The 27,577-nt window shown below is 40.1% G+C and overlaps 1 protein-coding gene and 1 long non-coding RNA gene across 3 annotated transcripts in view; one reads left to right on the top strand and one right to left on the bottom strand.

The window, feature by feature from the left end:
• Positions 1–325: 325 nt before the first annotated feature.
• LOC119868437 overlaps positions 326–27,577 on the bottom strand; it is a 40,080-nt gene continuing 12,828 nt past the window's right edge. Inside the window, exons 2-3 of the long non-coding RNA XR_005386274.1 lie at positions 4,076–4,247; positions 326–2,051 (exon numbers count right to left, since the gene is read on the bottom strand). This is a non-coding gene — a long non-coding RNA (uncharacterized LOC119868437). The remainder of the gene's footprint in view (positions 2,052–4,075; positions 4,248–27,577) is intronic.
• NUDT11 (nudix hydrolase 11) lies at positions 5,231–12,778 on the top strand. Of its 2 annotated transcripts, XM_038587472.1 has the most exons (3): positions 5,231–5,264; positions 6,032–6,566; positions 10,660–12,778. In XM_038587472.1, coding segments are annotated over exons 1-3 (555 nt in total). In that variant the 5' UTR covers positions 5,231–5,245; the 3' UTR covers positions 10,661–12,778. The 2 variants fall into 2 exon arrangements, with proteins under 2 accessions (XP_038443400.1, XP_038443401.1); XM_038587473.1 differs by lacking the exons at positions 5,231–5,264; positions 10,660–12,778 and adding an exon at positions 5,643–5,744 and having other exon boundaries at positions 6,032–8,459.

The following is a 27,577-nucleotide window of genomic DNA, read 5'->3' as shown; positions in this document are numbered from 1 at the left end:
GAGATGCCTATGTTCACTCATCTTTCATTTTATATCGCTAATAATCAATTAACAGGTACACTAATCACTGGCCTTTGATCCATGTAACTTCCGTCAACATTTACACTCAAACAATATATTTTTAATCCTTCCTGGACACCAAGGTCAGGCACTGGCCTGATTCAGAGAGTATAGATATGTGTCAGGTTGGCCCCCAGCCTTTAATTTCTTACAAACATGCAGGCCAATTACAGAGCTCCTTGGGTAGAGCAGTGACAGAATTAAAGTCAAGGAAGCCTCAAAAATTAAAAAAAAAGCGGGGGGGGGAGAGGTAATTTAATCTTAGTGTAAGTGGAGGGTGGGTACACATGGTCAGGAAAGCCCTTTCAGGCAAGGTGAGGTTAATGAGGTAGGTACTTTTATAATCCCAGTTTACAGATGAGAAATAATACAGTCAGAGATATTCCCTTGCTTCAGGCTGCAAAACTACTTGAGAGAGCCAGATTTAAATTCTAGGTCATTTGTTTGTAAAACATCATGTTTTCTCTCATTGACTATTGTTTGTAAAACATCATGTTTTCTCTCATTGACTACTACTAAAATCACTTCACCTGACTGTTCGCCTTTACTATCTCCTGAAATCCTCTCAGATATGTTGTGGTCACTCTCCTGAAAGTTGGTTCTGGCTGTGAATGCTAAAGGGCTCTGGGAAGGTCTCTAACATTCTCCCAGGGGAAGACATCTGTATCACAGGAATGGCATGGGCTGTGCATGTCAGCAACTCTCAACATCCATGACATGTGTCATAGAGAAGGGAAGAGGATTGCCTTTGGAGTCACACAGACCAAGGTGTGAATCTCAGCTCCCTCACTTACTGTCTTACTTAAGCGCATGTCAGCTGGTTTCTTAATCTGTTGAAGGGAGATTCTGATACTCATTGTTCAGATTTGTTGGTTGATACATATTAAGTATGTAAAACCAATCAGACCACCAATAGATCAAAATCAATGCCTAGAGTGATGATGAAACAATATCTTCTCTTCTGCATCACTTAATTCCATTTTCTGTGTGCAGAAGTTATTGAACTTCAAGTGGTCAAGTAACATGTCGAGGTGACACACTTGATTGGTGGAAGTGAGGTAGGCACTTAGGTGTTCTTTTCACTAGATTGTGCAGGAGAAGAACATCCAGATGAAAATACCTTTCTTTGAACCCAGTGACTCTTAGCAAAAGAACACCTCATGTAAGAAGTCAATTCTCCACATCATCCAAAAAATGACACAACAAACCATAGCTCCTGATAAAAATAATCTGCTGTAGAGACACGAAGACTTGAATTCAAATACAAACTCCACTCTAAGTCTTCTCTTCTATGAATTGCAAATAGTAATCTCCTCTCTAAGATTTAATGGGCTGTTAAACAGGATACAGGGGTCAACCCAGGGCTTGGCAAACAGATCGTATCCAACAAATGTCACACATCTTAACCTCATCCCTTTCCTTAAGACTCCAGGGAAAGTTCACTGTCAACTTTTGCAAGCAGAGGCTATATTTCTACTATGAAAAGTATTTTATCTATCTCCTATTTTTGGTTGGATTTTGATGGGTGGCAGTTACCAATTGTGCCAGCCAGATTTTGATGTACCACAAACCATCCAAAATTTAGTGACTTTAAACAACCAAATTCTGTTTGTAATTCTGCAGGTCAACAATTTCAGCTGAGCAAAGCTGAGTGGTCCTTTCGCTGTTCTCAGAACGCCTGCTTATGCATCTGTGGTGAGAGCCCCTGGCTCTGCTGGGGGCTAGATGGTCTATCATGGTCTCACCCACATCTGGCAGTTGGTTCACCATCAGCTGTGGTGGAGAGAATACATGGGTCCTGGGCCTCTCATCATCCACCTCACCCACACTTCTTCACATTGTTGTTCTCTGTGCCAAGAGCAGCAAGAGGGGGCAAACCGTGGTGTGCAAGTGCTTTTCAATTCTCTGCTGGCTTCACACTTGCTATGGTTCCATCGGACAAAGCAAATTCCATCGCCAAGGCCAAGGGCAATGTGGGAAGAGATACAGGCCTGCATGCACAAATTACAGTCATTACTGTAACAGTCTACTGTTACCATACTTTGTGAAACAACCACGTTCATCATTAGAGAAATCGTTAACTATGGGTGACCCAGACAGTGGAATGCTAGTCTCCCAAAAATGATTTTTAATCTTCTGCAGAAAAATTAATAGCTATCTTGCCCTATTATCGATCTAATACATGAATAATATATTCATTGTATGAAATTTTGCCAAAAAAACAGTTTGAAATTTTCCTGGCAGTGTACCAAACCGTCAATTGGGGATCCCCTTATCCAGAAATGTGCTGTGACTTTGCCAGTAATAATTCTTCCTGAACCTCTTTCCATATTCTAATTTGCTATTCCTCTCCCTTCCAAAAAATATGGCCCCAGCAGAGACCTACTACATAGGCATCCTCTGATGTGGAAGTGATAGACTTAGACTGAAAAGCGGCCCCTCTGGTACAATGAGGAGATAGGATGTGGTAACTATAAAGTAGACTAGTGATGTGGCTAGGGCCTGGTTGGGCCACCCCTCCCCACAGACATCAATCCCACCTCCGGGCTTTGCTGGAATTCCTCTGGATTCATTCATACTATCTTTCAAAGCTGAGTCTAAGCTCTATCATTTTCTACTACAATATCCCAACTATATTGTTCAGGATTCCTTGGTATTTTATTTATTGTGTGATGGTTGATACTGCTACTCTGAATACTATCACTTCCCTATTATATTTTCTATATGATTACTACTGGAATACATGAAAGCATCCATACTTTAAATATTAATATTTCATTCTGCCATTGGAAAGAATTCATTTTTACATCATTTCTTAGGCTTTTTCCAAGAAGATATTCATATCATTTGGAAAAAATGAAAATTTTGTCTTCTTTACTGTAACAATGCTTTTTTCTCTTTACATTCTCCTTACACTGGAAAGACCATATAAAGCAAAATTTAATCATACTGGTGATAATTTGCCCAGATCCTGATTGTAGTGGAATTTCTTCTAGTTGTTTAACATCGTTTGTGTATTTGTCTATTACACACACTGAAGAATACAGCCTGCTAATATCTATGTTCCTACTTTGTTTTTAATTACAGGATGTCACATTCCTTCAACTGTTCTTTGACCATCCATATAACATTAAAATATGGTCAATAGTAGTAGTATCTCTATTGGTTGAAGTCATTCTCTTTATGTCTCCATTTTATCATTTTCTTCATATGCAACCCACACGTTTAGTCATATTATGCTCTAGATATTGCAGGTGTCTGTTGCCACTGGGAACAGGATCGTTTTTATGAGCTATTCTGGGCATAAATGGAGTAGAACAGAACCTGAGAAGCTGATCCAACTTGTTATTTAAAAATTGAGCTGTAAAAATTGAGCTGGTAAGCGAAATAAGTCACTCGGGAAAGACAATTTTCATATGATCTCACTCATATATAGAATTTGAGAAACAAAACAGGATCATAGGGGAAGGGAGGGAAAATTAAACAAGATGAAATCAGAGAGGGAGACAAATCATAATAGACTCTTAATTATACGAAACAAACAGGGTTGCTGGAGGGGAGGAGGTGGAGGAATGGGGTAACTGGGTGATGGACATTAAGGAGGGCATGTGATATATTGAGCACTAGGTATTATATAAGACTGATGAATCACTGACCTCTACCTCTGATACAAATAATACACTATATGTTAATTAATTTAATTTAAATTTAAAAAGGGAAAATTTTTAAAATAAAAATTGGGCTGTTGGGGAACATAAGTGCCTCAGTCAGTTAAGCGTTCAACTCTTGATTCAGCTCAGGTCATGATCTCAGGGTCCTATCAGGCTCCACACTGGGCGTGTAACCTGCTTAAGATTCTCTCTCTCTCTCTCTCTCTCTCTTCATCCCTCTGCCCTTCCCCTCCCCATTCACGCACTCCCCTTCTCTCCCTCCCTCCCTCCCTCCCTCTCTCTCTCTTTCTCTAAACAAACAAACAAACAAACAAACAAACAAACAAAAATTCCTTTGCACTTACATTTCAGATTCAATTTCCCTTTGATGAGGGATTATTTCCCTGGAAAAGTGAGTTTCCATGATCCTGGTTGCTTGATGCCAGCAGAGGGATTGTGGGTAAGAGAGAGACAAAGATGCCTAAGCTGCAGTATGGCAAAAGTTGGGGGACATCAGAGGTCTTTTCCATAAGGCTACTGTTAGAGCAGGGAAACAATAAGAAAAAAAAGAAAAAGAAAAGGTGAGGGAAGGCTTTTGGTTGTTAAAGTTTTACTGGGATGGACCACTTCTTGGCCAAGAGGACAGCATGACCAAACAGAGAGGTGGTGAGGGAGCACCAAGTGGCTTTGCTGGAGTCCCACACTAGGAGCCTTGTAAACATCAAACTGAAAACTATTAAGGGCTTTCCATAGGTATGTTTTCCAAAACCCAAAGCAGCACCCATCAGTGAGAAAGAGAGAGAAGGGTAGAGGGTGTGGAGGGTGAAGATTGTTGGGACTTAATAAAAGGAGACTTGGGGTGGTTCTGCAGCTGTTGGGTGAATGGGACTCCAAGTGCCAAGGGCTGATACAAGTAGGCGAGAAGTTTACTGTTAGGAAACTGAGGAACAGAGGTTAGGTAAGAGGTCAATAGGAGTTCAAGAAAAGTGTTAAGTTATGGGCTGTGCCAACATGCCCAGCAAGGCCAAGACCCTGACACCCTGAATAAAGGAGACCTCATTTCAAATGGAGTCGGGAGGCCAGCAGGGAGAGCTCTCATGCCCTACCACTGCAGGCCATTGCAGACCCCAACAAAGACAAACTGCTTGGCATTCCCAACAGGAAGAAGCTTACTTTCCCTACTCCAGCAAGAGAAAAAAAGAATTTCTCCTCGCCCAGCAACAAGCTCAGCCAATAGGGAAATACCACAACTGGGCTAATGAGAAACCGTCAGCACCTAGAACTGTTGCTGTCCTTTGTGTCGACTTTGCCTTCACAGCAGTCCCTCCCAACCACCTCCTTTTCCCCAGAAAGTTCCAAAAATCCAAAGATTCCTCTGGTCTCATCTCCAGACTGGCCTATGGGGTGCCATAGTTTGCATGTCCCGAATTGCAATTCCTCTGCTACACCCAAATAAACCCATTTTGCTGATAAACTATAACCGGCTGTTTTACCTTTTAGGTGGACAAACCTGTTGAAGAACTGAAAGGACTGATATGACTCAGCAAAGATTAGGTACTGCTTTGCCAAGAATACTGAGGACCATTTTGACGACAACGGGCCCTCATAAACCTTAAGTCAGTAGCATTCATTATGGGGCGATGATGATGCCCTTGACCTTATCGTCTGTAAAATAAGTGTAGGTGTTTCATGCAACTTGCTGAGGAGGATGAGGAGAAAGGTCTGGCCGCGCCACAGCCAAGTTCCACGCAAAGGCACACGTGGAAACGATCTCGGCCACAGTCACAGCGCGGGAATTGAACTCCCTGAGGAAAGAGATTCCCAGCCTGGGAGGTGCGGGGCGCCTGCGCAGTGGGCCCGAGGCGCCTCACGCGCTGCGGGAGCAGCGAGACCCCCGCCTCCGCCCCTCGCCCTCCAACGTGAACGCGCACGTGAATGTGGACGTGGACGCGGACGCGCACGCGAATGCGCCTCACCTCACTCAACCCCTGCCGGGCGGCTGAGGAGGGAAAAAGACGCCCACAGGAGCCGCGGGTGGGCTGTGTGCGGAGTGGCAGACCCGCCGCGACGGCGGCGGCAGGCGCGGGGGCGGCGGCGCGGGCGCGGCGGCGCGCGCGGGGGGCGGCGGCGCCTCGTCCACTCAGGCGGCTGCGCTCGGGACCCTCCGGCCCGCACGAGGGACGAGCTAACTGACGTACCTCGCCCGCCCCCGCCCCCGCCCCCGCCCCCGCCCCATCTCTCCTCGGGTTCCTGGGACTCAGGGCTAGAGCGCTTTCTCTCCTTGCACCTCTACTCAGCTCTTTCTCTCCCCGGCACCTCAGGCAGCAGCGGCAGCGAGCGGCGGGAGCGGACGGCCCAGAGGATGAAGTGCAAGCCGAACCAGACGCGCACCTACGACCCGGAGGGGTTCAAGAAGCGAGCGGCGTGCCTGTGCTTCCGGAGCGAGCGCGAGGACGAGGTGCTGTTAGTGAGTAGCAGTCGGTACCCGGACCGCTGGATTGTGCCGGGCGGGGGCATGGAGCCCGAGGAGGAGCCGGGCGGTGCAGCAGTCCGAGAGGTGTACGAAGAGGCGGGAGTGAAGGGGAAGTTAGGCCGGCTCCTGGGCATTTTCGAGCAGAACCAAGACCGCAAGCACAGAACGTACGTGTACGTACTGACTGTCACTGAGATTCTGGAGGATTGGGAAGATTCGGTTAGCATTGGGAGGAAGCGAGAGTGGTTCAAAATCGAAGATGCGATCAAGGTTCTCCAGTGCCACAAGCCCGTGCATGCCGAATATCTGGAAAAACTAAAGCTGGGCGGTTCCCCAACCAATGGAAACTCCGTGGCCGCGTCCCTGCCACAGAGCGATCCCTAGTATGTACGGCTCCTGCACAGACTTCTGCTTTCCGCCTATCTTAGAATACATAGTGCCCGGAGCACCTCTCATTCCTTTGCGGTCTCACGGGGAGGAGGGGGGCTTCTTTTGTTTCCTTGGCAGACCTCTGAATCACGCTTGCAAACTGTCTCGGTTGCCAGACACTGTTTTCAGACAATTTGCACGTTTTTCAGATGCTTTCAAAATTGCTGCTTGGTAGCACTGTAACAGATTTCCTAAATCCTAAACCACATGTTTTTTTTTTTTTTTTTTTTTTTTTTTTTTTTTTAAGGTGCCTTAACTGCTTGCCCAGCCCTTTGTGTGTGTGTGTTGATGCTGTAGTTTATTACATTGCACACACGTGTGTGTGTGCGCGTGCGTGTTTTTGGTACCAATCTTGTGGTTTGTTTTGGAGTGAAGGCCTTTAAAATCTGAACATCTTGGTTGTGTGGCATCTGTATTTTTTGCTTTCTCATTCGCACCATTAGACCTTGCTAGCAAGCCCTTTTGTGATGGAAATTGGTTTAAAGATCAGATAGATATAGATCTATATATATATTTAAAGTATTTAAGAAATTTTACATCTTGTGGTCTTTCCACAGTGGGCAACAATTTTCGGTTCAGTAATGTGATCTAATTTGCCCTTTTCAGAAGTTTCTTTACCCATACGTACATGATTTCATTTTCTTTTCCTTTTTTTTTATGATTTCATTTTCAAAAGAATTCTGACCACTGGTCATTTGTTGCTGCATATTTGAAATGGCCATTTCCCATATAGCCCAAATGTAGTTTCAGATTATATTACTTTATACACTGGGTATCTTCTTGGGAAAGTATTGTTAGCCAAACATATCCTGATATGTACATACTGTCATGAAAACTGTATTCATCGAGTGTAATTTAGCGTGTTCAGCTTCCAACTCCATTGCCCATTTCTTAATACTGTAGAGCAACCATGGTTTTCTCAATATAAACTAGTCTTTGAAAGAAAGTTATTTCACATATTTGAATTTTGTGACATTCCAGTTAACCTTCCTGACTACCAGTAACCATAGGAGTGGAATTTATATGGTGATTACATCCCAATCCAGTGAGGAACCCGTCTTGCTACTCAGCTTTTACAGACTTCTTAAACTGTCCAAACCCCTGAACAATCTCTCTTAAAGATTTAGGATAATTTTTTTGTGTGTCACAGGTCAAACTTTTGGGGGGCATCTAATTAAAAGCTCTTGCATTTGCTTCAGTAGTTGTTTGAAATCAGGAATCTTGTTTAAAATGCATAGGTCTGTCTTCTTAAACTACCTTTATTCTCTTAGCCATGTCAGCAGTTAGGTAGAAGTAAAACCTTTGTGAAGAGGGTATTAAGGATGGAAAGTTAATGCCACATATAACACTAAAACATTTTTAAAACATTCCAGTAGTTATTAATGAATATAAAGTAGAAAATAATGGTCATTTAAAATTTTGTTAGTCAAAATAACCTGTTTTAAACACAATTACTGCTGAAAATTTAAGTTACTTTTTCTTAAAAGTTATTATGCTGTTTTTCAACACACAGAGCGATGCACAAATCTTAACTGTACAGCTTAATCAATTCTTAGATAGTAAATACATGTATGTAACCAGAATTCAGATTAGGAAATTAACATTACCTGTAACTCAAAGGCAATTGCATTTCTCCTCCTAATTAGTATTTGCTTTCTTATCTTTTAAGACTATAGAATAGTTCTATTTTTGAAATTTATCGGTTGAGATTTAGATTATAAACTTTTTTTGTGCTGCCCCCTTGTGTTGTTTGTTTTACTTTTCGAAAGACTCAGTTTTTTCTCCATTTGGTTTGTACTGTAATTCTACAAATTACAATACGTTTATAAATTGGTGTTAAAAAGTGAGTTCTGTTGTACTTTCTTTTTTTGGAACTGTTGTACTGTCTAAAGAAATTTGATGCCACTATTTTGGAAACAAGTCTTGTTACAAATTTAAGCACAGATGAAGTACAGGTTTCAATTCACAAAATATTTTCCGTAGTAAAGCTATCAAAGTAAACTAAAAAATGAATAAGTTTTTAAAACCAGTGACAGTTTCATCATCTGAATTATATAGTTTGATAAAATATGGCTATTTAATTTTTTTCTATTTTTTTTTCTCTTAAAAAGTGTTATGTAGGGATGCCTGGGTGGCTCATCAGTTGAGCGTCTGCCTTCAGCTTAGGGTGTGGTCCGGGGTCCCAGGATGGAGTCCCAGATTAGGCTACCTGCATGGAGCCTGCTTTTCCCTCTGCCAATGTATCTGCCTCTCTCTCTGTGTCTCTCATCAATAAATAAAATCTTTTTTAAAAAGTGGTATGTATTTAATATCTATTTGAGCACGTTTAATTTCAAACAACCTCACATTGACCCTAATATATCTTTCCCCAGCAACCTAGTTATTCAAGAAGATTCTTAAGTTCTACCTTAACAGAGCAGACATGTTGGATTTTTATTTTATATATTTTTGTCAATGAAAACCCCTTCCTCCTGAAATGCTGCCACAAATGTCTTGGAGGCTTACTTAACTTGTACTTGTTATTCATGGAGGTAATACTGCATTATTTTATTTGGTTCTTAAGTATGTAACAAAGGCAAAAATCCAGTGTTCATATTAACCTAATAGGTTAATAATATTAAGAATTATTAGCCTATAAACATGTTGTGAGCTTTTTTTCCTTCCTTTTTGACAAACATTTAGAATAAGTCATATTTTTCAGGATAGACTGTCAGGTTCATTTAAGTGGTTTTTGTGAAATACTTTCTGGAGCCTAGCCTTGTCAGAATAGTTAAAAGTTCCAAGGAGATTCTTTTTTTCTCTTTAAGACCAAGAATTTCAGGCCAAAACAGGTAACCAGAGTTAGTATATAGAAAATTTCCAACACCTCAGCACTCCAAAAATTGAGGCACAGTTTGGATTTCTTTTCCTTCTAAGATTGTTAAAAATTCACTTGAACATTGTTTGGTTTTTCAGCTCTCCCCTTGATAAAAAAGGGAAAGGAGTACTCCACAGATAATTAAGGCTGCAGACATGCATCAGAAATTTATTTTCTGCATGTTTTATAAATGGCTTACATTTTCAGCAGGTCAAATAGTTTATTCTTGTTAATGTTTTCACATTGGGGGTTAATATAGACACATTGGTGAACTGGAAATACTTGATGCTCTGTATATAAAGTGTACTTTTTTCAAGAAATGATGTGTGTATATATACACACACATGCATACACACACAGTATATTTGGCTAAGCAAGAGCTTTTACTTACAGGCATCCCATGTGGGAGAGCCACCAGGCACCACCAGAGTTTTTAAATATTTTCTTGGCAGCTGTCTCCTGATAAACTGTTATACTGTATTTAGCAGATTTTAAATGTTCCTGGGCAAAGAACACTATGAGAACTGGAAAAGTCACTATGATAACAAGTAAAACATGATATTTTTAGGAGACAGTTTGGTGTGATACAAACTACAGTTGTGGTTTTTAAGTTAGACAGGCTTAGGGTTGGAAACCTGGCTCCAGTTCTTGCTCACCCTAACTTCAACCAAGTTATCTAACTATCTGATGCTCAGGGTTTTTTAAAATATAAAATTTGAGATAATAAAAATAGATACTTTATAAACTCCAATGGGAAGTCTTTCCTGACCACTGGATTAAGATACTTTCTTCTGTGTGTAATGGTTCATGGTTCTCACAGTTTACTTATTTGCATGGTTGTGTGGCTAGACCACAGACCTTTTGATGGGTGGGGACTAGCCTGAATTATTTCCATAAGCCTATAGTCCAGAACATGGAATTTAAAATTTTTTGTTTTACATGACTACCTATCTTTTCTGCAAAACTTGTAGTAGCATTGCTTTCCTGACTTTTCTGTTTCATAATATAACTTGGAACTCCCTCAGCTACTGATTCAGACTTAAATTGCACCTGCATTAGATTATTCTGTGAAGACTTTCCCAAGGCAAAGTGAGTGATGCAGATAATAGGCCCTTTATAAATTTGTCAATTGGAGGAACTGTTAAATTAGTATATATACCTGCTAATTATATGTTGGTTTGTTTTTCCAGATGAACAGCAAAGATTTCAGTATTGCTTGAAAGAATCATTGATGTGAACCATTGATCAATGGACTTTTCAAGTAGAGGTGAGCGTTTCCAAGGAGACAGCTCATCTGATTTTCCTCCTACATCTTGGGACACTCCTTATCCATCTATTCCACTGACAACTCTTGCCCTGGTTGTTATACTATTGTACATGAACACTCTTACTTCAACACCTATAGCCTTTTGTTGTGCTTTTTTTTTTTAATGTGTCTGCCTTCTCCATTAGACTGATATCCTTGAGAGCAAAGACCAGGATTTCTTAATCTTTGCATATTCTGTATATGAAACACTACTTGAAATATGAGTGACATCACCAATTCTTTGATTCAATTCATATTTTGTTATCACCATATGGCAGAACATTCCTGTTTCAATCTGGTGCTAGTAGAATATATTGCTGTCTAGGCATCATGTATGTGGCTTTCCTGTATCAGGTGTTTCAGAAACTTTTCAAGCCAGTTGTAAGATGTTCAAGGACAAGAATTATTACTCATATTTCTATGTCATATCACACAGTGGCTAGCACCATTTTGAGATTACCCTATCACATAGGGCAATATTTTGTAGAATCACTCCTTTGTGTAACAACTTCAGTATTTTTGTACTGTTGTTACTTTGCTGAAATTTTTATTCGAAAAATAGCACTTGCTATAAAACTGCTATAAAATACAGTGAACACAATATTGTGAATTTTTATAAAAATAAATTTTAAGATAATATACAAATGATTTATTTAATGTTTTTGCAATGCCCTAAGCACTTATTTCATGTAATCTTAACATGCCTTTAGAGAAGATTGTTTTTCTCATTTTATAGGTTCAGTATAGTATACTGTATTATTTGATGCCAGAGCCAACAAAAACTGCAGTACAGGTAGTTTCCAAAGTTAATTATACCACTTATTTGCCTAGGTTTCTTTTGCGTCTCTTACTGATTCTGTTGGCCAATTTTCAACCCCTTTCCAACACACTTAGCTGGGTTCTCGTTCTACCTGGTCTCTGCATGTGAGAATATGGAGGACTGAGAGACAGCTGAATTGTTACCACTTAGAAAAGGCATTGAAGAAAAAAATTCCTGTCAGAGGTGGGAACAGAATATGAAGAATTTATATAGGGAGGACTTGGGTCAGCTGTCTCCAGAGAGCAACTTTAAGAAAAGGACAAAGATGTTTAGGGATAGTCTTATGGAGTTTTGCCATGGGATGTGTAATGTCAGCACTCTTACCCAGCTTCCTGCAAAGGTCTCAAAGTGGCTTTAATATGGTAGTTTTCTTTCCTTTGCATTTATAAAAGCAATTACATCAGAAAAAACATGAGTTCCATTTTAGGTGAGTGTTACACCCTCATGGTACCAGTGAAATATTTCACAAGATCCTCCTGGCCAACTTTTTGCCCCAAACTGAGGCCCTGATGAAGGGGAAGTTGACAGAGGAGACCTGGAAGGAGCTGCAGGCCGCAGGAAAGAGTCCAGAGGACTTAGAGAAGCTGTTGCCACACAAGGTCTTTGAAGGAAATCGCCCAACAAACTCTATTGTGTTCACCAAGCTCACGCCATTCATTCTGGGAGCCTTGATTGCCATGTACGAGCACAAGATATTCGTTCAGGGTGTCATCTGGGACATCAACAGCTTTGACCAGTGGGGGGTGGAGCTGGGAAAGCAGCTGGCCAAGAAAATTGAGCCTGAACTTGATGGCAGTAGCCCAGTCACCTCTCACGACTCTTCTACCAACGGGCTAATCAACTTCATCAAGCAGGAGCATGAGGCCAGAAGCCAATAAACTCATGCCCGGCTGCAGTCCCTTTGTAACTGGTCCTTGTCTCTCCTCACCAGAGATGCGCTGCACAGTCTTTCCCAGAGCACCCTCTGGTTGCGGGCTTGGAGCACAAGCCCTTTGGGGGAAGCCGGTCTGGAATTGCCACCCCTGCCCATCCATGTCCGTGTGCCCTCTGTTTTACGATTGGCTGAAGTGTTCCAGTGCAGCTGATTTTTCTGACTGTGTTCGCTTTGTTCGTGTACCAGATAGAAAAATAAAGATGCCACAAAGGAAAAAAAAAAGTTAACTAATTGTTAACTCAGTCCTTACAGAATTGAAATCACACATTTCCCAATTTATTGTTTTTTGTTTGTTTTGTTTTGTTTTGTAGATGTGATATGGTACTCTGGTTATATATATTTTTTTAATCTTTATCTTTTAAAGAAACGTACCATAAATTTTACAGATGAAATGATATGCTACTGGTATTTGCTTCAAAATAATCTGAGGGTGGGGTAGGTGAGCATATAGATGAAATAAGATTGGTGGTAAGTTTATAATTTTTGAAGCCATGTAACAGATATTTGGGAGTTCATTATACTGTTCTCTATACTTTTGTATATATTTGAAATTTTCCATAATAAAAATTGAAAAACAATTCTTCATTGTCTATTTGTAGGCCCTTGCTATCCTTAAAACTTAAGTAGGGAAGGCTGGTTAGAAGTCGGATCTATAGCCCAGATAGACACACTCACCCCTCCTCTTCAAAAACCTAGGTTTTGTTCCTGAACTAAACATATTGGTAGACTTGCTCTTCCTTTAATATGAATTATTTCCTTGGAAGTCTCCCAGTTCAACTTGCAAAAAGACTTTTAGCCTCATCAACACGCCAAACATGACCAGAAAACTTTGAACCCCAATGGTGGACATGAACTTAGGTTCCAGGTGAGACAGTACTCCCATTGTACAATTTAGCTTTTTTAAAAAAAAAAAAAACTATTTTATTTATTTATTCATGAGAGGCACACAGAGAGGCAGAGACATAGGCAGAGGGAGAAGCAGGCTCCCCCCAGGGAGCCTGTTTTGGGACTCGATCCCAGGACCACGGGACCATGCCCTAAGCCAAAGGCAGATGCTCAACCACTGAGCTACCCAGGTACCCCTCTACAATTTAGCTTTAAAAAAAACTAAATTTTTTCTGATTAGGAAATTAATTTATCTTAATTTCAGGAAATTTGGAGAATTCCCTCCAGAGCAAATTAATAAAAAATCACACATGATCCCCCTACCCAGAATAGCCATATTTGACAAATATATATCTATATATAAATATATTCCAGCCTTTTTCTCTTCAAATATATGTTACCCAAGCAGATGGCACAAGTGAGCCCCCTTCCCACCAGAATATTTTCAAAAATCCATGACCCCTTTAATTGTTAAGCATGTACCACATAGGTAGTAGCTTGTTCCTCAGAATTTTTTAGGCTAATGCTTAGGGCCATTACACCATTTTTGCTACTTCTGTGCATGTGCAGCTCAAAACTTGAGTCTGAAATCCAAACCATGCCTTTTACTCCTGATGCATGACAGAATAGCCCTGTTTTGTTTTTGGTTTTTTGTTTCCTAATTTCCACATACACTTTCTGCTCACCAAACTGGTAGGAATGAGAGGCATCGATTCAGAGGTGGTGCCACTTTAATAAATCACACAGTTGCAATATATTGGCTAAAGTAGGCTTGCTACTCTTCTGTTTTCCAGGAAGTTCCTTCTATCTTCTCTGGATCCTCAGCAAGCTACCATATCACTATCTCTCTGTAGCCTCTGATCCTCATTAGGTTGCTGCCCCTCTGGGCACAGTGGTTTTTAACTGTTAAACAAGGACACCACTATTCTGGACTCTGGGAATGGAATCCTGTTCTCCCTCTTCTTTCTACTCCAAGATGTATCCTCATATTTCCCTAATTTCCTGCAACACACAAGAGACCAGATTAAATTTTAATAAGATTTTACTGAAGATTACCAGGTTATGTGAGGAAATGTAATACAAAAGCACAATTTATAACTATTTCATAGGTCATACATTTTCTAGGTTCCAATGCTAGACTAGTTCCCTAGCACTGGCTGACCAAATGGCCTAGGGACATCTTCCATCCCCCATTCCCCATCACTACCAAGAGCTGAGAGTACAATTTCAAATCTTGTACAAAATGATTACCATACCCTGGAGAAGGGAGAGCTTTTCCTGCAACTCAATCTCTAACCAGTACTTAAGGTATGTTAAATATATAGTCCCAGAATCAAAGAAGTGAACCTGAAATTAATGGAATGGATCAAGGAGCTGTGATGGGTTGGGGATGGAAGTTCAGTTTTATATTATTCCAAAGTTCATGTTCTATATTAAGAATAAACAAGACTGGGGAGGCCTGGGTGGCTCAGCGGTTGAGCGTCTGCCTTCAGCTTAGGGCGTGATCCTGGAGTCCTGGGATCGAGTCCCACATTGGGCTACCTGCATGGAGCCTGCTTCTCCCTCTGCCAATGTTTCTGCCTCTCTCTTTGTGTCTCTCATGAATAAATAAATAAAATCTTAAAAAAGATAAGACTGACAATATAGTGAATTTGGTGCTCTACCTTCTGGATGGTAAACATGGGGAACCAAAAAGCCCACCCACAGTACAAGAAGACTTAACACCTTTCCCTGTACAAGCCTACACAGCAGTATGAAGAAGCAGATCAGGACCTCTGGAAGTTTAGATTTATTTGGGGCCAGTGCTGAGGGTATAGAGGATTTAGAACAGGATTGGTAACAATTCTCTTTTCCTTTTGTCTACCCACTCAAACTTAGATCTTGTTTTTTGACTGTTAAAAAGACAAATAGACTGCAGAGTCATTCTTAGTATAGGTATCTTCCACTTTTCAAAAGTTCAGATTAGGCCCTTCTTTTTTATGAAAAACCTACAGTACAGTAGCCCCCCCCCATTACCCATGGTTTTGCTTTCTGAAATTTTATTTACCCACAGTCAACCATGATCCAGGAACAGATAATCCTCTGACCTATCATCAGAAAGTCAATAGTAACCTAATACTACATCACAATACCTGTATAAGTCACCTCACTTTATCTCATCATGTAGGCATTATTTTATCATCTCACATCATCACAAGAAGGGTAAGTACAGTACAAGAAGATTATTTTGACCACATTCACATAACTTATGTTATAATTCTTGTATTTTATTATCAGTTATTGTTCATCTCTTACTGTGCCTAATTTACAAATTAAACTTTATCATATGTATGTATAGGAAAAAAACAGTATATGTAGGGTTTGGTACTATGCTTGGTTTCAGGTATCCACTTGGGGGCCTTGGAACATATTCCCTGTGAATAAGGAGGGACTATTGTACCTGTTTTTGCTAAATGAAAGAAATCTGAAGAGAATTCTTGCTTTTACCAAAAAAAAAAGGCAGAAAAAAGCAACAATAGTGTTCAGTGTTTGTTTTGCAGCAACCCCTTATAGGGCAGTGTACACCCCAGCAGTGAGAGTGGCCCCACCAAGTTCCTTCCCTGGGAACTATACTCAACATTTCTGCATGAAGCCACAAATAGCTTTGAAATGTATCTGTGAGCATCTGTACTTTATTTCCATTACATTTATTAGCAAGATGTGTCTTAAGGTATCAGAAAAACCCAAGAGGTTATTTTTGGGTCTGGGAACACTCAAAAATTTTTCCATATAAATGAATGGTAATCTCTTCTCCACTTTCTGCCAGCTTATGAAAGATTTCATAGGAATGCTCTACCGTTGGATAGTGGGGGAAACCTGTATATGGTACCAGCAGTGACATCTATCTCCCTAGTGGACATTTTATGAATTAGCCCAATCCTTGGTGTATTCTATTTAGAGCAAAGAAACCTTTCCCAGGAATACTCTGCTACCTGAGGATACCCCACTGTCCAAATCTATTTTGAATTACCATATTCTAATCCTGAATTAAATATTAATATGTTGTATATAAGAAGAAAGATTCTCTAGCATGTTCCAATCAGTAAATTTTTAGTTCTTTAAGTTGTGTTTTTTTATCTAACCTGGTAGATAAATAGGAAAGTATTTGCATTTATATGGTATCTCCATCCCTACAACTGAGCTTTAGATGTGATAAACTAAACTATTCAGAACTATTAGAACTCTAGGCCAAGAATTCTGTTACTTCTAGAGGTACGTGAATTGGGCAAATCAGACATGGCCCCTGTCTTCATGGAGCTCTCACTGTATTGGAGAGACAGAAATCCCAACAAAATGTACCAAGTGTTTTTATGATAGTGGGGATTCTGTGGGCTCTGCCAGCACATAGTGGGGGAACTAACTTAGTTTGGTAAGAATATTCTCAGAGGAAACGCCATATAATTTGACACCTGAAGGATGAACAGGTCTTAGGAGAAATAGTTGGGGGTGGGGGTGTTCCAGGAAGAGAGAAGAGCAGATGTGAGGTTCTGGAAGCTAGATAAAAATATGGTGCTTTTAGGAATAGGAACTTTCTCATTATGTCTAGAACATAATCTGAAGGTTCAGAGAAGAAGAAAGGATCTTCTAGACATGAAGCCAGTGGGGTAAGGAAAAGCCAGATTATAGAGGGTCTGATGCAACTTTTTCAGGGATTTGGGGAAAGGAGACATGACATCAATTTGCCTGAAGAGTAGAAAATTGTTTGAAAGGGAGAGGAGATTGTGGTGATAGTATGGGTGAGAAATGATGGTGACCTGAACAAGCATGTTGACCACGTTGATAGAAATGACTACATTTTAGGGTTTAAAGGGGCATAAGGTGATTAATTGGATTTTGGAAATGAAAGAGAGGTAGATATCATTGATCTGTCTCACTGGAGGAACAGAGTTAATGATACCATTCCCTGGGGATGAAAAGAACATGGGATTAATTTTATAACTGCTAGTTTCTGGTAACCAAAGGATATTAACTTGGAGATGTCCACAAGGCTGGAAATACACACACACACACACACACATGCAGCTTAGAAAAGAAGAATGAGTTGGAGATAGAGGTTTTGGAGTCATCAGTAAATGAGCAGTGGGTGAAAAGGTAGGTATATACAATGTCATCTAGGAGAGACTGTAGAGAGGGGACAGTGAAGATTATGAACATTCAAGGATGGGTGCAGAACTTCCAGAAGGGTTCTGTGAGGATCTTGGTGGACCCATTCCCCTATGAAATACCATTTTATTGGTGACAATTACATACATACATACATACACACACACACACACACACACACACACACACACACACACACACATACATTTAAAGTCCCAAGAAGTTGCCATAAGGGCACACAGCAAGTGAATAAAGATTTGTTCAAGAAAATCTATTAAATCTCTATAAAAATCATGAGAATCTGTGGCATTTGAGCTATGCCATCTCCCCCAGCTCCATGTGACAAGCTCTACTCCAGATATGGATGTGCCCAAGAAGATGGGGGCTCCCAATCCCCCCAGCTGCTAGTCTAGGGCTATGCCTTCACTCCAGGACAAGGCCATCAGTGTTTCTGTTTCCCCGCAGCAGAAGTGCTGTTGCAGAAGTGATATTCCAAGCAAGCTTGGGCTAGAGGACAAACTCCCAATTACAGAATGATGTCTTACCCTTAGGCATGACATGCCAAGAATAGTGGAATCCCACTCTTCTCTGCCTCAGCACCTTTGTATGGCAAAGTTTCTACATGGAGACAGGCAAGCTGAAATAACCAGGGACTACCTTCTCTCCCTCAGTGTCCAGTGAGCTGTTACTGCAGGAGAAGTGGCCTCCTATAACCACCCTCTGTTCCAGTACAGTTGTCTGGAGTTTCTGCCTAGTTGAAGAGGCAAGTCATGAGAACTAAGCACAGAAGCTTTGCTTGTAGGGACTGAATTTATTTGGGAAAGAGCTTAGAAAAATTCATGCCTAAGAGCATTTTTGAAACAATGGGAATCTTAATGGTGAGTAATTAAGAAGGACCTGGTAGTTCCAGCTTACTAGTTTAAACAAGGGAACAATACTATAAAACAACTAAACTAACATACATCTAAAGACCACTCCACCAACAACAGCAAAATATTCATTCTGTCAAGTAGAGGGAACATTTTCCAAAACAGACCATAATGCTAGGCTATAAACATGCCTCAACAGACTTTAAAAATTGAAATTATACAAATTATGTTCTCTAACAAAAATGGAATTAAATCAGAAATCAACAATAGAGAGAAATGTGGGAAACTCATGAATATGTGGAAACTAGGCAATACATCCTTAAATAACCAATGGATCAAAGAAAAAAGTCACAATGGAAATTAGAAAAAAACTTTGAGATGGATATAATCAAAACACCAAAACTTGAGATTCAGCTAAAGCAGAGAGCTTAAAGGACAATTCATAATTATAAGTTTCTATAAAAAGAAGACCAAAGTAAACACAAAGCAAGCAAAAAAGAAGGTGATATACGGGGTGCCTGGCTGGCTCAGTTGCTAGAGCATGTGACTCCATCTCAGGCTTGTAAGTTCGAGCCCAACACTGAGTGTAGAAACTACTTTTAAAAAAAGAAGGCAATATAAAAGAATAGAATGAAAAATGAAAAATTATAAAAACAATAGAAAAAGTTGGCTCTTTAAAATGATCAATAATCTGGGGCAACTGGGTTGCTCAGTCAAGTTGAGTGATTCACGGTTTTTGGCTCAGGTCGTGATCTTGACCATGAGATCAAGCTCCACATTGGGCTCCACACTCAGTGCAGTCTGCCTGAGATTCTCTGCCTCTCCCTGTCCCTCTGCCCCTCCCCATGCTTGCTCTCTATATCTCTCTCTCAAACAAATAAAATCTTTAAAAGTAAAATGATCAATCTTCTTTGTTTCTTAAATTCCACATGTGAATGAAATCATATCATATATGTCTTTCTCTGACTTATTTCACTTAGCATAATACTCTTTAGCTCCTACCATGCCATTGCAAATGGCAAGATTTTATTTTTTATGGCCAAGTAATATTCCATCATGTATATATACCACATCTTCTCTATCCATTCATCAGTTAAGACACTTGGGTTGTTTCATAATTTGGCTGTTGTACATAATGCTCCTATAAATATCAGGGTGCATGTATCCTTTTGAATTAGTGTTTTTGTATTCTTTAGGTAAATACCTAGTAGTGCAATTGCTGGATCATAGGGTAATTCTTTTTTTGTTTGTTTGTTTGGGATAATTCTATTTTTAAAGATTATTTATTTATTTATTCATGAGAGACACAGAGACAGAGAGGCAGAGACACAGGCAGAGAGAGAAGCAGGCTCCATGCAGGAAGCCCTATGTGGGACTCGATCCCACGACTCCAGGATCACATCCAGAGCCAAAGGCAGATGCTCAACCGTTGAGCCACCCAGGTGTCCCTCTATTTTTGTTTTTGAGGAACCTCCATGCTGTTTTCCAGAGTGACTTCCTGGTTCGCATTCCCACCAACCATGCAAGAGAGTTCCCCTTTCTCCACATCCTTGCCAAAACCTGTTTTTTCTTATGTTATTGATTTTAGTCATTCTGACAGCTTCCATCTTTGCTTTGCTTTTTAAAGGTTACTTTGGCTATTTGAGATCTTGTGGTTCCATATAAAATTTAGGATGGTTTGTTCTAGCTCTGTGAAAAGTGCTGTTGGCATATTAATAGGGATTGTGCTACATGTATAAATGTCTTTGGATAGTATAGACATTTTGAAAATATTTGTCCTTCCAATCCATGAGCATGGAATGTCTTTCCAATTCATTGTGCCATCTTCAATTTCTTTCATAAGTGTTTTATACTTCTCAGGGTACAGGTCTTCCACCTCTTTGGTTAGGTTTATTCCTAGGTGTCTTACGTGGTTTTTTCGTGCAATTGAAAATGCGAATGATTCCTTCATTTCTCTTTCTGCTGCTTCATTATTGGCGTATAGAAATGCAACAGATTTCTGTACATTGGCTTTGTATCCTTCAGCTTTGCTGAATTCATGTTATGAGTTCTAGCAATATTTTGGTGTAGTCTTTGGGGTTTTCTATATATATAATTGTGTCATAGGCAAAGAGTGAAAGTATTACTTCTTCTTTTCTGATTTGGATGCCTTTTATTTCTTTTTGTTGTCTGATAGGACTTCCAGTACCATGTTAAATAACAGTGATGAGAGTGGACACTCCTGTCTTATTCCTGACCATAAAGAAAAGCTTTCAGTTTGTCCTCATTGAGGATGATATTACCTGTGAGTTTTTCATATATGGCCTTTATTATGTTGAGGTATGTTCCCTATGAACCTACTTTGTTTGGGGTTTTTATCATAAATGGATGTTGTACTTTGTCAAATGCTTTTTCTGCATCTATTGAAATGATCATACAGGGGAAAAAGAAAAAAGAGAGACAAATTAATGAACAGATTTTTAACTATACAGAACAAACTCATGATTACCAGAGGGGATGTGGGTGTGAGGATGGGTTAAATAGGTGATGAAGATTAAGGAGTACACTAGTGATGAGCACTGAGTGTTATAGAGAAGTGTTGAGTCACTATACTGTGCACCTGAAACTGATATTATACTGTGTGTTAACTAACTGGAATTTAAATAAAAACTTTTTTAAAAGATTTTATTTATTTATTTATTGATGAGAGACACAGACACACACACACACACAGAGGGGGTGGGGGGCAAAGACACAGGCAGAGGGAGAAGCAGGCTCCATGCAGGGTCCTGATGTGGGACTCAATCTCGGATCCCTGGGATCACACCCTGGGCTGAAGGCAGCATTAAACCGCTGAGCCACCTGGGCTGCCCCTAAATAAAAACTTTAAAAAATATATATTTTAGTTCTTTATTCATGAGAGACACAGAAAGAGAGGCAGAGACATAAGCAGTGGGAGAAGCATGATCCCTGCAGGGACCAGATGCAGGACTCAATCCTGTGATCCCAGGATCACACCCCAAGCCAAAGGCAGATGCTCAACCACTGAGCCACCCAGGCATCCCTAAATAAAAACTTTTAAGCGGGGTCAGTGAAGGATCTCAAGATGGCTGGGTGAAAATGTGCTCTAAAAACCATTGACTGGGTAGCATTTAGAGAGCTCACACCCCAAAACCAAAAGGGCATTGTGAACTCTCTGAAATCCTGGAATGACAAGCTTACCTCCAGGTTGACTACTCTTCCTGAGAAACCATCTGCTATCAACTGGGCTTACTACAAGGCCATGTGGCAAAGCCTGGCTTGGTAGATGACTTTGAGAAGCAGTTTAATGCCCTGAAGTTTTTCTGTGCTGGAGGATAAATACGCTATCCCAGTGGATGCTGAGGAAAAAGATGTGACAAGCTCTGCCGAGTTTTTGTTTCTCTCAAAGGCCAGGATTGAAGAATATGAAAAAGAGCTGGAGAAGATGAAGAAAATAATTCCATTTGATCAGATGACAATTGAGGACGTGAATAAAGTCTTCCCAGAAACCAAATTAGACAAGAAGTATCCCTATTGGCTTCAAAGCCAATTGAAAATTTATAAACTTGAGTTGGGTAGAAAGTTCTAGCCCTCATACTATAAATGCTAGACATTAAAAATAATGATATGGTGAAAAAAAAACTTAAAAAATTAAATGAAATACAATCTGTACTGTATCCAGAATATTAGTGAACATTTACAAGTCAATAATAATTAAATAATTAAGTAAATTTTAAAAATGGGGAAACGATTTGAAAAGGCAATTCTCCAAGAAATATAGAAGTGGACAATAAGCACATGAAAAGTTGTCCTACAAGAGATACCTAACATATATGGGGAGCAGACCTGCCAGGACATAAAGGGCTGGCAGGATAAACTCAGGATCCTAAATGTGAAGAACATGCAGCCAAGAATACTTTATCCAGCAAGGCTCTCATTCAGAATAGAAGGAGAGATAAAGAGCTTCCAAGATAGATAGAAACTGAAAGAATGTGTGACCACCAAACCAGCTTTGCAAGAAATATTAAGGGGGACCCTGTAAAAGAAAGAGGAAGCCCAAAGAAATAATCCATAAAACAAGGACTGAATATGTATTACAATGACACTAAATTCATATCTTTCCATAGTAACTCTGAATGTGAATGGGCTAAATGATCCCATCAAAAGATGCAGGGTTTCAGACTGGATAAAAAAGCAAGACCCATCTCTTTGCTGTCTGCAAGAGACTCATTTTAGACCTAAGGACACCTCCAGCCTGAAAATGAAAGGCTCCAGAACCATTTACCATTCAAATGGTCCTCAAAAGAAAGCTGGGGTAACATTCCTTATATGAGATAAATTAAAGTTTATCCCAAAGACTGCAGTAAGAGATGAAGAGGGACACTATATCATACTTTAAAAATCTATCCAACAAGAGGACCTAAAAATCATGAATATTTATGCCCCGAATGTGGGAGTTGCCAAGTATATCAATCAATTAATACCCAAAGTTAAGACATACTTAGATAATAATACACTTATACTAGGAGACCTTACACAGCACTTTCTACAAATGACAGAGATTCTAAGCAAAACATCTCCAAAGAAACGAGAGCTTTAAATGATACACTGGACCAGATGGATTTCACAGATATCTACAGAACTTTACATCTGAACGCAACTGAATACACATTCTTCTCAAGTGCACATGGAACTATCTCCAGAATAGACCACATACTGGATGACAAATCAGGTCTTAACCAATACCAAAAGATTGGGACCGTCCCCTGCATATTTTCAGACCATAATGCTTTGAAACAAGAACTCACTCACAAGAAGAAATTTGGAAGAAATTCAAACACGTGGAGATTAAGGACCATCCTGCTAAAGGATGAAAGGGTCAACCAGGAAATTAGAAAAGAATTAAAAAGATTCATGAAAACTAATGAGAATGAAGATACAACCATTCAAAATCCTTGGGATACAGCAAAAGCAGTCCTGAGAGGGAAATACATCACAATACAAGCATCCCTCAAAAAACTGGAAAAAACTCAAATACAAAAGCTAACCTTGCAACTAAAGAAACTGGAGAAAGAACAGCAAATAAAACCTACACCAAGCAGAAGAACAGAGTCAATAAAGATTCGAGCAGAAGTCAATGAAGTAGAGACCAGAAGAACTGTGGAACAGATCAACAAAACCAGGAGTTGGTTCTTTGAAAGAATTAATAAAATAGATAAACCATTAGCTAGCCTTATTAAAAAGAAGAGAGAGAAGACTCAAATTAATAAAATCACGAATGAAAAAGGAGAGATCACAACCAATTCCAAGGAAATACAAATGATTTTAAAAACATTATGAGCAGCTATACGCCAATAAATTAGGAAATCTAGAAGAAGTGGATGCATTTCTGAAAACTCACAAATTACCAAAACTGGAACAGGAAGAAATAGAAAACCTGAATAGGCCAATAACCAGGGAGGAAATTGAAGCAGTCATCAAAAACCTCCCAAGACACAAAAGTCCAGGACCAGATGGCTTCCCAGGGAAATTCTATCAAATGGTTAAAGAAGAAACAATATCTATTCTACTAAAGCTGTTCCAAAAGTGAGAAGGGCATGTAATGCTTACAAACTCGTTCTATGAGGCCAGCATCACCTTAATTCAAAACCAGAAAAGACCCCACCAAAAAGGAGAATTATAGACCAATATCCCTGATGCACACAGATGCAAAAACTCTCAACAAGATACTAGCCAATTGGATCCAACAGTACATTAAGAAGATTATTCACTATGACCAAGTGCGATTTATCCCCGGGACACAAGGCTGGTTCAACACTCGTAAAACAATCTATTTGATTCATCATATCAGCAAGAGAAAAACCAAGAACCATATGATCCTCTCATTAGATGCAGAGAAAGCATTTGACAAAATACAGCATCCATTCCTGATCAAAACTCTTCAGAGTGTAGGGATAGAGGGAACTTTCCTCGACATCTTAAAAGCCATCTACGAAAAGCCCATAGGAAATATCATTCTCAATGGGGAAGCACTGGGAGCCTTTCCCCTAAGATCAGGAACACGGCAGGGATGTCCACTCTCACCACTGCTATTCAACATAGCATTGGAAGTCCTAGCCTCAGCAATCAGACAACAAAAAGACATTAAAGGCATTCAAATTGGCAAAGAAGAAGTCAAACTCTCCCTCTTCGTCGATGACATGATACTCTACATAGACAACCCAAAAGCCTCCACCCCATGATTGCTAGAACTCATACAGCAATTTGGTAGCATGGCAGGATACAAAATCGATGCCCAGAAATCAGTGGCATTTCTATACACTAACAATGAGACTGAAGAAAGAGAAATTCAGGAGTCAATCCCATTTACAATTGCACCCAAAAGCATAAGATACCTAGGAATGAACCTAACCAGAGAGGTTAAAGATCTAGACCCTAAAAACTATAGAACACTTCTGAAAGAAATTGAGGAAGACACAAAGAGATGGAAAAATATTCCATGCTCATGGATTGGCAGAATTAATATTGTGAAAATGTCAACGTTACCCAGGGCAATATACACGTTTAATGCAATCCCTATCAAAATACCATGGACTTTCTTCAGAGAGTTAGAACAAATTACTTTAAGATTTGTGCGGAATCAGAAAAGACCCCAAATAGCCAGGGGAATTTTAAAAAAGAAAACCATAGCTGGGGGCATCACAATGCCAGATTTCAGGTTGTACTACAAAGCTGTGGTCATCAAGACAGTGTGGTACTGGCACAAAAACAGACACATAGATCAATGGAACAGAATAGAGAACGCAGAAGTGGACCCTGAACTTTATGGTCAACTAATATTCGACAAAGGAGGAAAGATTATCCACTGGAAGAAAGACCGTCTCTTCAATAAATGGTGCTGGGAAAATTGGACATCCACATGCAGAAGAATGAAACTAGACCACTCTCTTGCACCATACACAAAGATAAACTCAAAATGGATGAAAGATCTAAATGTGAGACAGGAGTCCATCAAAATCCTAGAGGAGAACACAGGCAACACCCTTTTTGAACTTGGCCACAGTAACTTCTTGCAAGATACATCCACGAAGGCAAAAGAAACTAAAGCAAAAATGAACTATTGGGACTTCATCAAGATAAGGAGCTTTTGCACAGCAAAGGATACAGTCAACAAAACTCAAAGACAACCTACAGAATGGGAGAAGATATTTGCAAATGACGTATCAGATAAAGAGCTAGTTTCCAAGATCTATAAAGAACTTCTTAAACTCAACACCAAAGAATCAAACAACCCAATCATGAAATGGGCAAAAGACATGAAGAGAAATCTCACAGAGGAAGACCTAGACATGGCCAACATGGACATGAGAAAATGCTCTCCATCACTTGCCATCAGGGAAATACAAATCAAAACCACAATGAGATACCACCTCACACCAGTGAGAATGGGGAAAATTAACAAGGCAGGAAACCACAAATGTTGGAGAGGATGCGGAGAAAAGGGAACCCTCTTACACTGTTGGGAATGTGAACTGGTGCAGCCACTCTGGAAAACTGTGTGGAGGTTCCTCAAAGAGTTAAAAATAGACCTGCCCTACGACCCAGCAATTGCACTGTTGGGGATTTACCCCAAAGATTCAGATGCAATGAATCGCCGGGACACCTGCACCCCGATGTTTCTAGCAGCAATGTCCACAATAGCCAAACTGTGGAAGGAGCCTCGGTGTCCATCGAAAGATGAATGGATAAAGAAGATGTGGTTTATGTATACAATGGAATATTACTCAGCCATTAGAAATGACAAATACCCACCATTTGCTTCAACGTGGATGGAACTGGAGGGTATTATGCTGAGTGCAGTAAGTCAATCGGAGAAGGACAAACATTGTATGTTCTCATTCATTTGGGGAATATAAATAATAGTGAAAGGGAATATAAGGGAAGGAAGAAGAAATGTGTGGGAAATATCAGAAAGGGAGACAGAACATAAAGACTCCTAACTCTGGGAAACGAACTAGGGGTGGTGGAAGGGGAGGAGGGCGGGGGGTGGTGGTGAATGGGTGACGGGCACTGAGGTGGGCACTTGATGGGATGAGCACTGGGTGTTATTCTGTATGTTGGTAAATTGAACACCAATAAAAAATAAATTTATTATTAAAAAAAAGAATTGTTGCAGTAAAAGTGTCTATCTCTTGTTTTAGTCTTTGGTCATCTGTAGAATTATTCAAGAATAAGTTTGTTGGGGGGCGTCTGGGTGGCCCAGTCGATTAAGTGTCTACCTTGGCTCAGGTTGATCCCTGTGTCAAGGATCTAGCCCTGTGTCAGGCTCCCTGCTCAGTGGAGAGTCTGCTTCTCCCTCTCCTCCTTGCTTGTGCTCTCCTATCAATGCTCCTCTCTTTCTCAAATAAACAAAATCTTAAAAAAATAAGTGTTTTGGAGATCAAGAGACCACTGGCTGACATATGAGGTTGTCCTGGGAAATCAGAGGGTCCTACCCCCCAACCCCTAACCCCCTCTCCATCCTTAGAACACACGTTTTGCCAACCATTCCCACAACTGGAGCTGTTTTCAAGAACGCAGCCTTGAAGACCAAGGAATGTGCTGTCAAGACCATCCTGTCAGCATATGCAACTGAACCCAGTTCAGGACTCTAAATAAACTTTTAAGATTCCTGTGGGTAGGTAAGGAGATTTACTCATCTTGTGGCTGCCCAATACAAGCCTCATATGTAAGTTCCCTTGCTTATTAAGACTGCCACCTACCAATATGGAGTGGTCTTCCCCTTTCTGCCGTCTGCTGGCCTTCTGTGTACAGGGTCCAGTTTTGTGAATCAACAAAGTAATGTGAGAAAATAAAAGCCTTAGAAATGTGTTACCCAAAATATTTCCTTTAGTTATAAATATATTTAGTGGAATTCCCAATCCTTTTTGTTCTGATTCCTAAATGTAGTTCTTTTATCCTTTTATTCCAGTTTAGTACAGATGATGGTTCCTGTTGTGTTCCTTTGAGAGCCATGAAAGGGTTGACTGTACACACTGTTATTAATAGATATTGGGACAACACCTAAAGAGGAGGTGGCATGTTTTTCAAGGAGGAAGGACACTTGGTGAAAAAGGTTCTCAGAAGATGGTGGTGGCAGTGGCTATATAAT

This window comes from Canis lupus, chromosome X (genome assembly GCF_011100685.1).
Source record: "Canis lupus familiaris isolate Mischka breed German Shepherd chromosome X, alternate assembly UU_Cfam_GSD_1.0, whole genome shotgun sequence".
Classification (NCBI taxonomy): Eukaryota; Metazoa; Chordata; class Mammalia; order Carnivora; family Canidae; genus Canis; species Canis lupus.
This window is presented reverse-complemented; position numbering and strand designations above follow the sequence as displayed.